The sequence below is a fragment of the Narcine bancroftii genome, chromosome 3 (genome assembly GCF_036971445.1).
Source record: "Narcine bancroftii isolate sNarBan1 chromosome 3, sNarBan1.hap1, whole genome shotgun sequence".
NCBI classification, from domain to species: domain Eukaryota; kingdom Metazoa; phylum Chordata; class Chondrichthyes; order Torpediniformes; family Narcinidae; genus Narcine; species Narcine bancroftii.
In genome coordinates, this window is record NC_091471.1 from 177,710,153 (window position 1) to 177,726,579 (window position 16,427).

General features: G+C 44.7%; 1 protein-coding gene across 7 annotated transcripts in view; it reads left to right on the forward strand.

Moving 5' to 3' along the window:
- The window catches only part of man2b2 (mannosidase, alpha, class 2B, member 2), a 115,532-nt gene that overhangs the window by 38,344 nt on the left and 60,761 nt on the right, over nt 1-16,427 (forward strand). For 6 of the 7 annotated variants that reach the window (XR_011353946.1, XR_011353945.1, XM_069925966.1 and 3 more), the window contains exons 3-6: nt 491-596; nt 8,211-8,383; nt 9,125-9,240; nt 11,000-11,177. Coding sequence is in view for 5 of the 7 variants with exons in the window: in XM_069925966.1 (XP_069782067.1) it covers nt 491-596; nt 8,211-8,383; nt 9,125-9,240; nt 11,000-11,177 (573 nt within the window). In the remaining 2 variants the exon portion in view is untranslated. Of the gene's footprint in view, nt 1-490; nt 597-4,941; nt 5,091-8,210; nt 8,384-9,124; nt 9,241-10,999; nt 11,178-16,427 lie in introns of those variants that run through there. The other variant, XM_069925965.1, reaches the window with a different exon arrangement.

Below are 16,427 nucleotides of genomic sequence, written 5' to 3' on the forward strand. Positions count from 1 at the left end.
TGGATCCTTTTCTACTGTAGGTTTCAGTGACTTGCAGCTTGTGCCAATCTTTTCTCATGCAAATTACTACTCAAACCTCTCCTTTGAACACAGTCCTCCCAACTGTAAATATTTTTTCTTTTACAAGCAACTGTCAAATTGTCTTTTAAAATAAATTATAGATTGGTTGACAGCAGTGAATTTTGTATGATAATTAACCTTTCATCTTTATCGAGGAGGAATAAAAGTGTGGTCACTCAAAATATTTGAATACGTAAAACCAGGGCACTGGGAATATCTAATATTTATCTTTCAAACGGCCTCACTTATTTTGCTGAAAAAAATTATCCAGCAAAATAAATCACTGCGTCTTGTGGGCCTTGGTGTGCTAGATGGTTACTGATAGAATCATAGCCATCATTTCTCAAAAGGCTGTACAACTGAAGGATTACTATAGAAATGTAACCACTGTTGGATTATTTATCCAGAACTGACTGAGTATTAATTTCAGGTGCATCAGTTGTTGAAGGAGGGGCGTTTAGAGTTTGTCATTGGAGGCCAAGTGATGCATGATGAAGCAGTAACAGAACTCAGTTCCCAGATCTTGCAACTCACAGGTTAGTACATGTCCTTTCCAAATCAGTTCTCCAAAATTATTGTTTTGACCAAATGTAACCTCCAGAACAGGCAATTGTTGAATATAACAATGTTTTGTTTTTCTCTCCCTTTGGTACTTGAAAGCTGAATGTTATCTCTAAAATATGCTGTTATTTTGTAAAACAAATTTAATTGAAAAGCTTTTATTCCCAGTACCTACATTGACAAGTGATCTGCAAAACTTTTATAGCAGTCTTATGAATGAAGTTTAGTTTCCATTTGTTCATATCAGAAATTGGTTGTAAGGTGGCTTTTTGATTTTTTTTTGGGGGGGGGATGGTCCTTTGGAATTACTTCCAGGCTGATTTTGTGGACTCTTGAGTTAATTTATGTTGTCATGTGAGAGCATGAGTTGCCTGACAAATATCTTTTTTTAAAAGATATTTTATTTATAGTTTTTCCATTCAAACTCCAACTATTGTCAGTATCATTATCAACAATATTAAAATTATTTACATTTCATACTTGTTAATTCCATATAATCATCTCATATAGTTTAAGTTCTCTTTATCTTCTTCCCACCCCCCCCCCAACATTGAACACTTAAGACCAGACTAATTGGATTTACACACAATAACCAAAACACTCACAACAAAGGCATGAAACTTGTATTTGGGGGATTATGGGTCTGTCGTGTCAATGCCTTCCTTTTTCCGTGGCTTTCCCTGGTTAGAATGGGATGGACACCCTCTGCTCCCCCGCCAATTGATGGGTGGATTAGGAGGGTAGGGTAGGCAGTGAGGCATGATGTTCCATACTACAATTGTGCCTCTATGTAGTTTAAGTAGGGCTGCCAGACATTCAAAACGGTATTGTATTGTTTCCTTAGGTTGTAGTTAACTTTCTCTAGGGCAACACAGCTCTGCACTTCTGTGTTCCAGCGCTCAATGCTCAGGTAAGAGTCGGACTTCCAGGCAACTCCTGCCCACCGCCAATGCAATCATAGCAAATTTATTTTGAAATTTGGACAGCTTCATTGTAAGCCTTATGTCTATTATGTTCCCCAACAGGAACAGCTCTGGGTACTGTGGGATTCTTTACCTATGATTTTTTTTTTTCCCAGGGCTTGGCTCAATTCCACCCAAAAGGGTCTCACCTTGGCACACATCCAGGTCGTGTGCACAGAAGTTCCTGTCGCAATGTCACATCTGAAACTTTGATTTGATAATTCTGGTTTAGAGTTATTCAATTTTTGTGGCATCAGGTACAGCTAGTGAAGAAATTTGTATTGTACCAGCCTATACTGTGCATTGATGACTGCATGCCCTCCATGTGACTGCACATTTGTAGGGCCATACTTGGACCTAATCTGTCCTGCAGTAAAGATCTTGTCTGAAGGTAGCAGTGAAACATCTTATTTGATAAATTACACTTATTCCTAAATTGCTCAAATGATACTAGTTGCCCCTGCTCATAACAGTCCTCTGTGCACCTGACACCATTACGATGCCAGGTCTCCAGGATATTGTCACCCACCATCAATAGTATCAATCTATTTGGAGTCGAGGTCATTTTTGGAGACAGCCTCCCTTTGGTTCTGACATATTGGTTAATTTTATTCCAAATGAAAATTATTTGTTTTGATATGGGGCTGCCTTTCTTTTCAGTTAAAGTCCTCTACTTCCTGCTCGCCTATCACGTGCAGGTTGATTTGTGCCCAGGATGATTTACCTTCCCCTTTGAAGAGGGAGGTGATGTATCTCGACTGGACTGCCCCCAATAGTATTTTTTTAAAGCCTATAATCCCAGGTGTCAATTTTTCCATAGAGACCCTGGCTACCTTTTCAATCCATGGGAATCCCCTCACTCCCGCGAGTAAATTTTTGAAGCATCCCCGGGGCAGCAACATGGGCAGTGTCTGAAAGAGATTCTGGAGTTGTGGCAACACATTCATCTTGATACAGTTAACCCTGCCCATTAATGTAATAGGCAGGGACATCCATCTATTTAGATCCTCCTCAATTTTCCCAAGCAAGGGGGGGGGGGGGGAGGGGGGTAATTTAACTTGTATAAATTATTCAAATTATTATCTATTCTAACTCTTAGATATTTGATCAAATTTTGCGGCCACTTTAATTGACTATTTTCTTGATATTGACTGAAATCCTCCTTCGTAAGTGGCATGATTTTGCTTTTATCCAATTTGATCTTATTCCCAGAGTGGAGCACAGCTTGAGCAATGAGTTTGCCGGGTCTGTCAGATATATCAGAACATCATTGGCAAATAAATTAATTTTTTGCTCTTCCTAGCCTGTTCTGAAGCCTTTAATGGCTGGATCCTGGTGAATAGTCTAGGCTGATAGCTCCATGGCTAGTGCAAACAGAGCTCAAGATAGCGAGCTGTCTACTTGATCATGTCAGTGGGAAGCCTGGGGAAATTTGCCCATTAGTCTCAACTTTAGCCTTGAGCGCATGGTAAAGCGCCCTTATCTAATTTATAAAAGTTGGCCCTAGCCTCAATTTTCCCAGCACTTTAAATAAAAAATCCCACTCCAACCTGTCAAATGCCTTTTCTGTATCCAGGGCCACAGCTAAGCCCCTCTTATTCCTGTTTTGTGCCAGATTCATGATACTCAACAATCTGCCAATATTATCCGCTGCCTATCTTTTCTGTACAAAGCCTGCTTGGTCCTTATTTATGAGCTTTGGCAAATGTTTCACCAATCTATTTGCAAGGGCTTTGGCCAGTATTTTATAATCTGTGTTTAACTGAGAAATTGGTCTATAAGAAGACAGCATTAGCGGATCCTTGCCTTTTTAAAGTATTGTCATAATGATTGCTGTCAAAAGATTCTGGGAGAGTTTGGGTCTTCATTACCTGGTCCACCTTCTCCATGTAAAGAGGCATCAATAAATATTTAATCTCTTCATAGAACTCCAGTGGAAACCCATCCTCCCCTGGAGACTTGATAGCTTTACCTATCTCTTCCTCTGTGAACCCATCTTTTTCTTCTGGGTCTGAACTTGGCAGTTCTAATTTAGGCAGGAATTCACTGGTTTTAACAGACTTTCCTGTCAGTTTTGATTTATATAGACATTCATAACATTTCTTGAAGGTTTCATTAATCTCTTTTGGTTTATAAGAGATCCTGGCACTCCAGGTTTGTATCACATTGATCATCCTCGAGGCCTGTTCTGTCCTGAACTGCCAAGAGAGGACTTCGTGGGTTCTCTCTCCCAATTGTATTTTTGTTTTGACCACATTATGGCCTTTTCCATACTAAACATTTGTAATGTATTGTACTTCAATTTCATATTTGTTGGAGCCCAGTAATGGCCTTCTGAACCTTATTTTTGGAAGTCCTTTTCTTGGCAAGTAATCTCCTGTTCTAATTCATCTACCGCCCTCATATATTTTTTAACTGTTTTAGTGTACCCAATTATCTGACCTCTCAAGCATTTCTTGAGAGTATCCCATACTAGTAATTTATCCAGAGTAGAGACACAGTTGGTCTCGCAGAAGATATCTATCAGCACTCTTATAAAACAACAAAACTCTGGGTTCTTTAACAACAATGAATTAAGATCCCTCATACTGTATCTTGCTTATCTGGTATTTCTATTGTTAATAATAGAGGTGAATGGTCTAAGAGGAACCTCCCTGTGTACTCTGCCTCCATGATCCTACCCTCTTTATGGGCTGAAGCCAGGAAAAAAAAATCTATTTTAGAGTAGGAGTCACGTTGTTTGGAATGGAAGGAGTAGTCCTTCTCCCTGGGACGCTTCTGCCTCCATACATCTCTCAGATTCAGCTCCTTCACACAACCGATCGTGAACCTTGACACCTTTGTTTCAGCTATTTTCTTAATTGATTTATGTAAGACAGGGTCTAGACCAAAGTGAAGGTATGGTGGAAGCAGTGGTCTGGCAGCCCTCCCCCATCAAAATATTCTCCCTTCCCTCTGCCAATTTTAGGAAAATTTATACAAATTTTTTTGTCATTGAAATTGGGGGCATAAACATTTACTAAGGTCCAGGATTCTGAATATATCTGACATTGTACCATTACAAATCTCCCTGTTTTGTCTGAGGTCACCAGCTGTACTCTCACTGGAACATTCATCCCTATCAGGATTGCCGCTAACTCCCCTTGCCTTTGAGCAATTGCCATGGAGGCTATTACCTGACCCATCCATTCCCACTTTAGCTTTTGGTCCTTCTACTCCGTTAGATGCCTTTCTTGGAGAAAGGCTAGATCTGCCCTTATTTTTGTAATGTGTGCCAAGACTCTTTTCCTCTTCACCATTCTGTTCAAACCATTAATGTTAAAGCTAACATATTTTATATTCTTTGCCATTGCTCCAGGGACTCCCAGACCACTGCCTCCACTGTACCTCCATCACCCAATGTTTGCCATCCGTCCAACCATCAGCCCTCTGCTTCTGCTCATCAGGCCTGCGACAAACCCTGGAAAAGCTAAACAAACACAAAGACAACTGAACCAAAAAAGATGGGTAGGAAGAAAAAATCCAACAAGAAAAGAAAAAGGGGGAAAATAGCAATAACCCCTGGCATTATCACAATCCCCAACCCCATTGCTGTATTCCCTTATCCTATCCCTTCTCCCCCAGTGGTAACTTCTCTCCTGCCACCGCCATATCCTTCCATTACTTAGTCCCTGTGATCCGTGACTCTCCCTTCCACCTTCCTCCCCAAATTCAACCCCAGAGTTTTCACAGATCCCTTTTCCCAGTCTTCATTTTTTTTAACCTATATTTGAACCCAGATATTTAACAATTTACAACAACTATTTGCAATATCTTGATAGTCCCCATGTTTGCTCTTGTTTTCTTCACATTTAATTTCTGAGCCATGCCCTGGGCTCTCTTTTCCACAGCCTGAAATAGTCTGCTCTCCTTATGTCCCATGGCCTCCAACACGTCCCTCAGGAAGGGCTCTGAGTCCTCTTTACGAAGTCCCCTGGCCTCGTGGCAACTGCCATTGCTGCTGCCTCTGTCTCCCTTGCAGTCTTATTTCTCTCTGTCATCGCTGCTACTCATCGCGTCCCTGGACCCAACATTGGATTGCTTTGGGCTCACCACCCTGCAGCTTGTGTCCTTTCCCACACTTCCCGGTCTCTCACTAGTTCAGAGTGCAAGTGCGAGCGTTGAGTTCAGCGCAAGGGTGTCTGACTTGGCGCTGCAGAAGGGGGCCAGGGCTCCTTCCACCTGTTTGCTGGTCTAGGATGGTATTGCTTCCTTGGTCTCGGATCTCCTTGTAGGCGGGCTCCATTGACTGTGTGGGCTGGGTGATATCTTCCTCCATGGGCATTGAAGCGGACCTGCCATTTTCTTCTCCATAAGGGACCTTGGTACAGTTCTCTAACTTTGGGACTGAATCCTTGCCATTATTTTCTGTCACTTTGTTTTTCTTTGACATTTTCTTATTCCTAGTGTCTTCCCACATCACTAGAAATCATTCTGGCACTTATTTTGTTGTTTATTTTGGCTTTTTTTGCTGTTTGATCTGGGAGCTCTGGGGATCTGCCTCCTCTTACTCACCTTGCATCACGTGGTCCTTGCAGCTCCCAGTTTTTGAGGTTGTCTGCTGCTTTTCCCATCTGTGTGCTCCTGGTGATGGACACAAGGCTCCCAATACCATCCTGAATGCCACTTGACCAATTTGAGTGGTCACGGTCGTCTGCCCATTGTAGCCGACTGAAGGTAACTAGAGCTTCTTTCCAGGGGATATTTGTCTGGGATATATTGGTTCCCAAATCTTATCAGTGAATTTGAAGTAATTTGCAGCAATAGCTTTATTAATGGTTCCTTTCCATAACCATATAACCATATAACTGTTTTCAGCATGGAAACAGGCCATGTCAGCCCTTCAAGTCCACGCCGGTTCACTTGAACAACTCCACTAGCTTCCCCCTCCTGCTCTCCGCCCATAACCCTCCAACCCCTCACATCCATGTACACAACCAACCTTCTCTTAAATGACAGAAGGGACCCTGCCGCAACTATCTCTTTTGGAAGATCATTCCATTCTGCCACCACTCTCTGAGTGAAAAAGCATCCTTTAATATTTCACCTAAAGTTTTGCCCCTTTACCCTTATGCCCTCTTGTTCCAACCTCCCCTGTCCTCAGGGGAAAGAGTCTATTTACTCTACTCTATCTATTCCCTTCAATAATTTTAAATACCTCTATCAAATCCCCTCTCAGCCATCTGCATTCCAACCACTGCCTTTAGGTGCCTGCTGTAGATCATCCAGGTGTTATGGAACAGTGAACATTACAGCACAGTACAGGTCCTTTGGCCCACAATGTTGTGCCAACATGTGTAAATGTACTCCATAACAATCTGATTTCTCCCTCCTTCACATCCATAAACCTCTACTTTCTTACTTCAATGTTTCTAAGAGTCTTTCGAAGACCACTATTTTACCTATCTCAAAAATCACCTTCCAGCAATGCATTCCAGGCACCCACCACTGAATAAAAGAACTTTCCTATGAAATCTCCCCAAAGTTTTCCTTCACTCACCTTAAACAGATGTCCTCTGGTATTTTGTCACCTCAGCAAATGGTGCTGACAGTCCCACCTGTTGTCGTGTTGGGAAGGGTACCAGGTTTGGTGGTATCACAGAGAGACTAGTCTGGATGCAAGTGTTACAATCACACATTACTCATATTAACACACAGAAAACAAACAGGAGAACATTAAACGGTACTCAATCACTATTTCACTTAAGAAACAATATAGACACTCACCTCTGACTTCAGATGGACTCTGACAATGGTAAATCTGTACTCGACCTCCTCACATACTATAAACAGGGACTCTTTCACACACCTAGTTCCCTCTACCAATGGGGTTGCGGCTCTCTGTGAGTACCGACCAGTGGTAGTACTAACGACTCAGCTTCAGTGCAGTGCACGCCTTACCCGCAACACTTCTAGTGATGTCCACAGTAGTGACCTGGCATAGAGCAATGCCTGGGGCTTGGACCATGAGGCAGAGAGAGAGAGAGAATGGCTGTGTGTTGGTGTTAAATACAGTGCTAATCTGTGCTTCGAGCCAATAATGACCCGAGGTGATTTAAATTATCAATGGCAAGGTGTGCACTAATGGGTGGCCAGAGTCCAACCTTGATTGACAGGTAATGTGACTTCCAAATAAATTTCAGACAGGGAGGACATGTGACCACTCACAATACATATTCCAGACAGGCAGGGAGGCCACTTTTCCTCCATGCACAACACCTATCTAGTCTCATGAGAAACTTTTTTTTCCCTTTATTGTCACCTCTCATCCTTTATCGCTCCAAAGAAAAAACTCCTAGTTTTGTCAACCTAAACAGATGGATGGGTAGGCATCACTGCTATCCAATAGATCACTGCCTTTATGCTATATCTCTTCCATTTTATTGAAGCTTGGTTATCTTTGTTTTATTTCCTGATCATATTTATCAGTAGGATTAAATGCATTGAAACTCCATGTTTCCAGACCATGCTGTACTGGAAACATCACTGTCTGTCAAAGCATATTTTCCTTCATTAAAATATACGGTTGTTATTGCTTCTGTAATTTGGATTTTGAAGTCTTTTTGATGAGACTGTATATCTTTGCAGAAGGACATGGCTTCCTGTATGAAACCTTTGGAAAACGACCTCAATTTTCATGGCATGTGGATCCATTTGGAGCCTCGGCCACCACACCCACACTGTTTGCTTTTGCCGGTTTTAATGCTCATCTCATCTCCCGCATTGACTATGATGAAAAGGACATGATGCAGAAATATAAGGTGAAGTATAGGGAAAGGAAATCCTCAGACGAATCCAACTCGCTGATATTAATCATATCTTGACTCCCACCCCTCAAAGAGAACATCTCAAAGTTTCTCAATCTGCCTGGTACTTTTAATCATCCCAGTTGTTAGAATGAACTGGAATTTTAACTGGTGACAAATGTTCCAAGAATTGTTGGCATTAGATTTAAATTGTTGGAATTTTCTCTCTGATTTTTCTCCCTATATATGAATAGTATGGTCAAGTGGGCCTCTAGATCTATACCTGTGAAAGGTGATAAGATCATGATTGAATTTAGTGTCCTCTGAACTAATAAAACAAGTATGCATTGTGTGCTCCCTCAAGCCTGCTCCATATACAAAATCATGACTGAGCTCGACTTGGCTTCAACACTTGCTGATTTCCTTGTGGTCCAAAAAAAAGTCACATCCTTGAATAAACCAAGTGGCTTAACATTCATAGAACTCAGTGTAGAAAAGTTCAAATATTCCAGTAATGGGCCTTTCGAGGTCTATAACCCTTAGTTGTATAATCCGAACAGGGGTAACACCCTCACAACATCTACCCATGCAAGCTCCCTCCCCCCCAATCTCATTTACTCAACAAAATTATTTGTTCTTCTTGGCTCAGGGAACTGAGGCCCAGTCTTTGCAATTTTCCACCATGACATTTGTTCAAATGCATTCTTAGAAGCATGAAACATGGCTCTGAATTGCGTTTCTTTTCCTCTCATGCAGAAGCTCCAGTTTGTGTGGCAAGGTTCTCCCTCTTTGGCTGAGCAGCATGAGATCTTCACTCACACAATGGATCAATACAGTTATTGTGTTCCTTCTTTCCTTCCATTCTCCAACAGGTAATAACTATTATTATTATGGCAGCATGGATATGCAAATCAAAATGGTGCAATAGAGGACTGACTTTTGTTTTCCTTCAATATGCTTATGCCACATAGGCACAGACATTAAAAATATTTGTGTTATCGGAGGTGAAAACAAAGCTTTTACAACAACCGTGGCTTGTGATTCCAGAACATACAGACATATTCAAAATCATACTTATTGAATATGTAGGAAAGAATGAAATATGAACATACATGTTATAAAAAAAATTAAAACAAGATTGGCAGAGTTCAGTGTTTTGTATAGCAATCAATTTATTTATCTTGTGTGATGCAAGAAGATCCTTTTCTAATATCTGTGACATTTCAGCCATCATCTGTTTGAACATTGGCCTTCTCTTGAAGTCATCTTGAAGTGTTGTGATGTAATTCCAGGATTTATCATTCCTCTCTTTATGTACAGTCTTTAAATGGGCAGAGAAGGGTTTTGTGGATGTGAAATGAAACAATATGATAAATTTTCTTCTGAATACTGCTGATACTTTTTTGCCGAGGAACTCGTGGGTAAAATTATTTCTGAAAGTAACAAAAATTAAGTATAACAAAACAAAAGCACGTCTTACAAGGATTAGCTGAAAAGTAGGCTTAAATTTTATGGAAAATAATGAACAATGCATACCTTCTTCAAAAAAAGCTAGTAAACAGACTACCCATCACGAAAACTCAAAGGTGCTTGCAGATGTGTGACATATGGAACAAAACCTTTTGGCCTACATGGTTATTTCCTGGAATTGAAGGTGATAGAGCAAAAGAGGAAAATTATGTGGAAGGCAATTCATAGCTAAAGCTGGTTCCATATTAATCAGTCAAAGCAAAGAACTCTCTGAAAACATTTATTGATGTATGCTGTCTCCAAATGCCTCTAACTTTGAAAAAATCTTATGTTCTTGGCAACAACATAGCAAAGCCGAGCAGCGAAGTCCTTTCCTTCCCCAAAGATGTTTAATCTGTTAAATTTCCATGCAGTCAATACACCTTGCCCCTCCCCCATTAAGGATTTCAGTCTTTGGCTCCCCTTAAATGTGCTGTGGCCCTTGGATGGTGGGGGGACTGGAGGCATATGACCCCATTGAGAATGTCTGGAAATTTCAACGTAATGACTAAGCAATGTCCAATGGCCACCTGCTACAAAATTCAGTTGCACAGAAGGCTCAAAGGTTGTGCTCATGAGAATAAGCAAAAGTATTTTCAACAGTTGAAATAGGCATAACCTTCAATATTGTTCTTTATTGAATGCTCAATGGGAAATTTTAATTTTATGGTGTTCTGTAGTTTGTCATGTCATTGAAGAAGTCAAGGAAGTTGCCAAGGCTTCTCTTCCTTCTAAATTTATGTTAACTAACTTGTCCTCATAAACTGGAAGTTATAAATTAATAATTTCCCTGTTATTCTACAAGACATTATTGTTGTCTGTTTTGTCTGTGCATTTGGACATCATATTGTGCTATTTTAATTCTCCCACAGTAGTCCTTATAGTGTGTGTTGGTTCCATCAACTACTACAATGGCTTGTTGATTGCCAAGCTAGTGTTTTCTGCAGCATTGGATGTTTTGTTGCTCAGGCAGTGCATCGAATACACAAAAAATAGTTACGATTCATTGGTTATTTTGTATAACTTGAAATATTCAGTTGACTTGTAATTCAGGATTTAAAAAATTCCTGTTGATCATTTCAGAGTGAAGGATTTTCTTGTTTTTGTTTTGATGTGGTTTAGATCTGGCTTTTTTTGGAATGGAATTGCTGTTTTTCCTGACCCACCAAAAGATGGAATTTACCCGAATATGAGTCTTCCAGTGACCACTCAAACAGTTGGTAACTATGCAGAGACCATGGTGGCAAACATAAAGGAGAGAGCAGCCTGGTTTAGATCCAGTCATGTTCTGTGGCCATGGGTAAGTACTGCAATAGACAAACAAAATGTTTGCTGTTTTAAAATGCTGAACAACCCATTTATATTAGATTTGCCTTGAAGTGCATTGTGACCAATTTGTAGAATTGGATCAGAAGATTTAAATAAATTGAAACAAATTATAACGAGTGAGAAGTGCTTATTTCACATGTAATTCATGAACTGGTCAGAAATTTGTTGGGTATATATTACAGGGATTGAGATATACCTGGCAAGGCTGCAACTTGTTGCACTACCATGAAGCACAGTTGAATTTCTACTGAAGGCATTCCGAGTGGGCAGAGGGTTCTCAAATTTCAACCCAGTCATAATGAAGAGCAGATGATATGTTTTCTGTCATGGTGCTCAATGGCTGAGAGCAGAACCTGTAGGTGTTCCCCTGTGTTTACTGCCCTTGTCCATGTCGAGTTTGAGGGTGTGGGAGGTGTGTCAGAGTAACCTGATAAGTGACTGCAATTCATTGTACACTGCAACTACTCTGTGCAGATGAAGGAAGGAATGAGTGTTTAAGCTGGTTGTTGATGGGGTTGCCAATTAAGTGGATTGCTTTGTCTTGAGTGCTGTTTAACTTCTTGATACATTGGTGCAAACCTTATCCAGTCATTTGTGAGTTTAGAGTGTGCCTTGTTGACAGTGAAAACAGCCTGTCACATCAGGAAGCAAGTAATTTGCTAAAGTATACTCTGATTTGCCCTTGCAGCCTTGCTATTGACTTGCTTGTCCAGTTGAGTTACCCTTTGGATATTGCTGAGATGAGGACTTAGAGATGGTAATGCAATTGATTGTTAAGGGTAGGTGGAATGACTGCATCCTGTTGGAGATGGCACTTCTGTGACACAACTGTCACTTTATCAGCCATGCCTGAATGCTCTCCAGGCCTTTCTGCATGCCGGTGTCTTAATAGCAGTATATAAGATTACAAGACCAGTAGAGTGTGTAGCCCGCGCCGCGTTCTTGGAGGCTGCCTACATCTGCCAGGCGGACTTCACTGAGAGCGGCTATGTTGATGTCAAGTCTGAGGAGTTCATGTGCAATGAGGGCAGACCGACGTTCAGGTCGGTGGCTGTCAGCCTTGTCTAGCATGGTTCTGATGTTCCAGCATGCTAGCTTGAGTTTGTGAGCATCTTTTGAGGGGGAGGACGTGGAGGGGGAGGACGTAGAGGGGGAGGACGTGGACCTGTCCTCGGGCCTGCGCAAAGGAGCTTTTAGGTGGAGTGCAGTGCGCGCAGTACTGGCCCCACCCTTTACACCCATGGTTCGTGTGCCGTGGCCAAGCAAGCTGGGACGTGGCAGCGAGGTCCTTGGGTCGTAGGTTTTATATCGGAGTGGCCTTCTCCTATGCAGGTTTCTTACCCGGACTGGAGGGGCCTGCCTCCCCCCCCTAGGTCGGTCCATACTGGCCGGACCGGGGCCGAGGCCGCCGCAGTTCACCCTGTGCCTGGACTGGGGCCGCCGCCTCCCACTCTCTGCCCGGATCGGGGCCTTCGCCTGCCCCACTCGACCGAGGCCGGGGCCGCCGTCTCCCCCTTGCTCCTGCCCGGATCGGGGCCGCCGCCGTCTACCCTTCGCCCGGACCGGGGCCGGGGCCGCTGCTGCTCTCCCTGTGCCCGGTCTGGGGCCGCCGCCTCCCACTCCCTGTCCGGACCGGGGCCTCCGCCTGCCTCACTCGACCGAGGCCGGGGCCGCCGTCTCCCCCTTGCTCCTGCCCGTATCGGGGCCGCCGCCATCTACCCTTCGCCCGGACCGGGGCCGGGGCCGCTGCTGCTCTCCCTGTGCCTGGACTGGGGCCGCCGCCTCCAACTCTCTGCCCGTATCGAGGCCTCCGCCTGCCTCACACGACCGAGGCCGGGGCCGCCGTCTCCCCCTTGCTCCTGCCCGTATCGGGGCCGCCGCCGTCTACCCTTCGCCCGGACCGGGGCCGGGGCCGCTGCTGCTCTCCCTGTGCCTGGACTGGGGCCGCCGCCTCCCACTCCCTGCCCGGACCAGGGCCTCCGCCTGCCTCCGTAGTAGTAATACTACTAATGGTAGTACACTAGTAATACACTCTACTGGTCTGGCAAGCCTTCGGATGAACGACGCCTATCTGGTGTAGGCTTCATGGTCAAGAGCTTCATTGCCTCCAAACTCGAAAACCTTCCGACAGGCCTCTCGGACCGAATCATGTCCATGCGACTCCCACTTCAAAACAAGCGTCACATCGCCCTCATCAGTGTCTATGCTCCAACCCTCCAGGCGGAACCAGCAGAAAAGAACAAGTTCTACACCGACCTGCGCAACCTCATCCAACGTACCACTACAGCCGAAAAGGTTGTCATCCTGGGCGACTTCAACGCTCGTGTCGGCAAAGACTCAGAAACCTGGCCAGGAATCCTGGGCAAGCATGGCGTCGGCAAGTGCAACGACAATGGGCGCCTCCTGTTGGAACTCTGCGCAGAACAGCGACTTGTCATTACAAACACCCTTTTTCAGCAGAGGGACAGCCTTAAGACCACCTGGATGCATCCCCGATCCAAACACTGGCACCTCCTGGACTACATCCTGGTGCGAGAAAGTGACAAACAAGATGTGCTCCACACCAGGGTCATGCCTAGCGCGGAATGCCACACTGACCACCGGCTGGTTCGCTGCAAGCTCAACCTTCACTTCAAGCCAAAGCCCAGGAACAATAAAGCCCCCAGAAAGAGGTTCAATGTTGGAAACCTGCAGTCAAACGAAGCGAGAGGAAACTTCCAGGCAAACCTCAAAGCAAAGCTCGACGTTGCAACCCGCCTCACGGACCCGTCCCCTGAAACCCTCTGGGATCAGTTGAAGACTACCATACTGCAATCCACTGAAGAGGTACTGGGCTTCTCCTCCAGGAAAAACAAGGACTGGTTTGACGAAAACAGCCAGGAAATCCAGGAGCTGCTGGCAAAGAAGCGAGCTGCCCACCAGGCTCACCTTACAAAGCCGTCCTGTCCAGAGAAGAAACAAGCCTTCCGTTGCGCATGCAGCCATCTTCAGCGCAAACTCCGGGAGATCCAAAATGAGTGGTGGACTAGCCTCGCCAAACGAACCCAGCTCAGCGCGGACATTGGCGACTTCAGGGGTTTCTACGAGGCACTAAAGGCTGTGTACGGCCCCTCACCCCAAGTCCAAAGCCCGCTGCGCAGCTCAGACGGCAAAGTCCTCCTCAGCGACAAGATCTCCATCCTCAACCGATGGTCAGAACACTTCCAATCTCTTTTCAGTGCCAACCGCTCAGTCCAAGATTCCGCCCTGCTCCAGCTCCCTCAACAGCCCCTAAGGCTAGAGCTGGATGAGGTTCCCACCCTGGATGAGACATATAAGGCAATCGAACAACTGAAAAGTGGCAAAGCAGCAGGTATGGATGGAATCCCCCCAGAAGTCTGGAAGGCTGGCGGCAAAACTCTGCATGCCAAACTGCATGAGCTTTTCAAGCTTTGTTGGGACCAAGGTAAACTGCCTCAGGATCTTCGTGATGCCACCATCATCACCCTGTACAAAAACAAAGGCGAGAAATCAGACTGCTCAAACTACAGGGGAATCACGTTGCTCTCCATTGCAGGCAAAATCTTCGCTAGGATTCTACTAAATAGAATAATACCTAGTGTCGCCGAGAATATTCTCCCAGAATCACAGTGCGGCTTTCGCGCAAACAGAGGAACCACTGACATGGTCTTTGCCCTCAGACAGCTCCAAGAAAAGTGCAGAGAACAAAACAAAGGACTCTACATCACCTTTGTTGACCTCGCCAAAGCCTTCGACACCGTGAGCAGGAAAGGGCTTTGGCAAATACTAGAGCGCATCGGATGTCCCCCAAAGTTCCTCAACATGATTATCCAACTGCACGAAAACCAACAAGGTTGGGTCAGATACAGAAATGAGCTCTCTGAACCCTTCTCCATTAACAATGGCGTGAAGCAAGGCTGTGTTCTCGCACCAACCCTCTTTTCAATCTTCTTCAGCATGATGCTGAACCAAGCCATGAAAGACCCCAACAATGAAGACGCTGTTTACATCCGGTACCGCACGGATGGCAGTCTCTTCAATCTGAGGCGCCTGCAAGCTCACACCAAGACACAAGAGAAACTTGTCCGTGAACTACTCTTTGCAGATGATGCCGCTTTAGTTGCCCATTCAGAGCCAGCTCTTCAGCGCTTGACGTCCTGCTTTGCGGAAACTGCCAAAATGTTTGGCCTGGAAGTCAGCCTGAAGAAAACTGAGGTCCTCCATTAGCCAGCTCCCCACCATGACTACCAGCCCCCCCACATCTCCATCGGGTACACAAAACTCAAAACGGTCAACCAGTTTACCTATCTCGGCTGCACCATTTCATCAGATGCAAGGATCGACAATGAGATAGACAACAGACTCGCCAAGGCAAATAGCGCCTTTGGAAGACTACACAAAAGAGTCTGGAAAAACAACCAACTGAAAAACCTCACAAAGATAAGCGTATACAGAGCCGTTGTCATACCCACACTCCTGTTCGGCTCCGAATCATGGGTCCTCTACCGGCACCACCTACGGCTCCTAGAACGCTTCCACCAGCATTGTCTCCGCTCCATCCTCAACATCCATTGGAGCGCTTACACCCCTAACGTCGAAGTACTCGAGATGGCAGAGGTCGACAGCATCGAGTCCACGCTGCTGAAGATCCAGCTGCGCTGGATGGGTCACGTCTCCAGAATGGAGGACCATCGCCTTCCCAAGATCGTGTTATATGGCGAGCTCTCCACTGGCCACCGTGACAGAGGTGCACCAAAGAAAAGGTACAAGGACTGCCTAAAGAAATCTCTTGGTGCCTGCCACATTGACCACCGCCAGTGGGCTGATAACGCCTCAAACCGTGCATCTTGGCGCCTCACAGTTTGGCGGGCAGCAACCTCCTTTGAAGAAGACCGCAGAGCCCACCTCACTGACAAAAGGCAAAGGAGGAAAAACCCAACACCCAACCCCAACCAACCAATTTTCCCTTGCAACCGCTGCAATCGTGTCTGCCTGTCCCGCATCGGACTTGTCAGCCACAAACGAGCCTGCAGCTGACGTGGACTTTTTACCCCCTCCATAAATCTTCGTCCGCGAAGCCAAGCCAAAGAAAGATAAGATTACAAGAGGCCTGGATGAGATAGACAGTTGGCACCTCTTTACTGGCATGACAATAGCAAATACCAGAAGACATCTGTTTAAGGTGAATAGAAGAAAGTTTAGGGGAGATGATGTGGTAAGG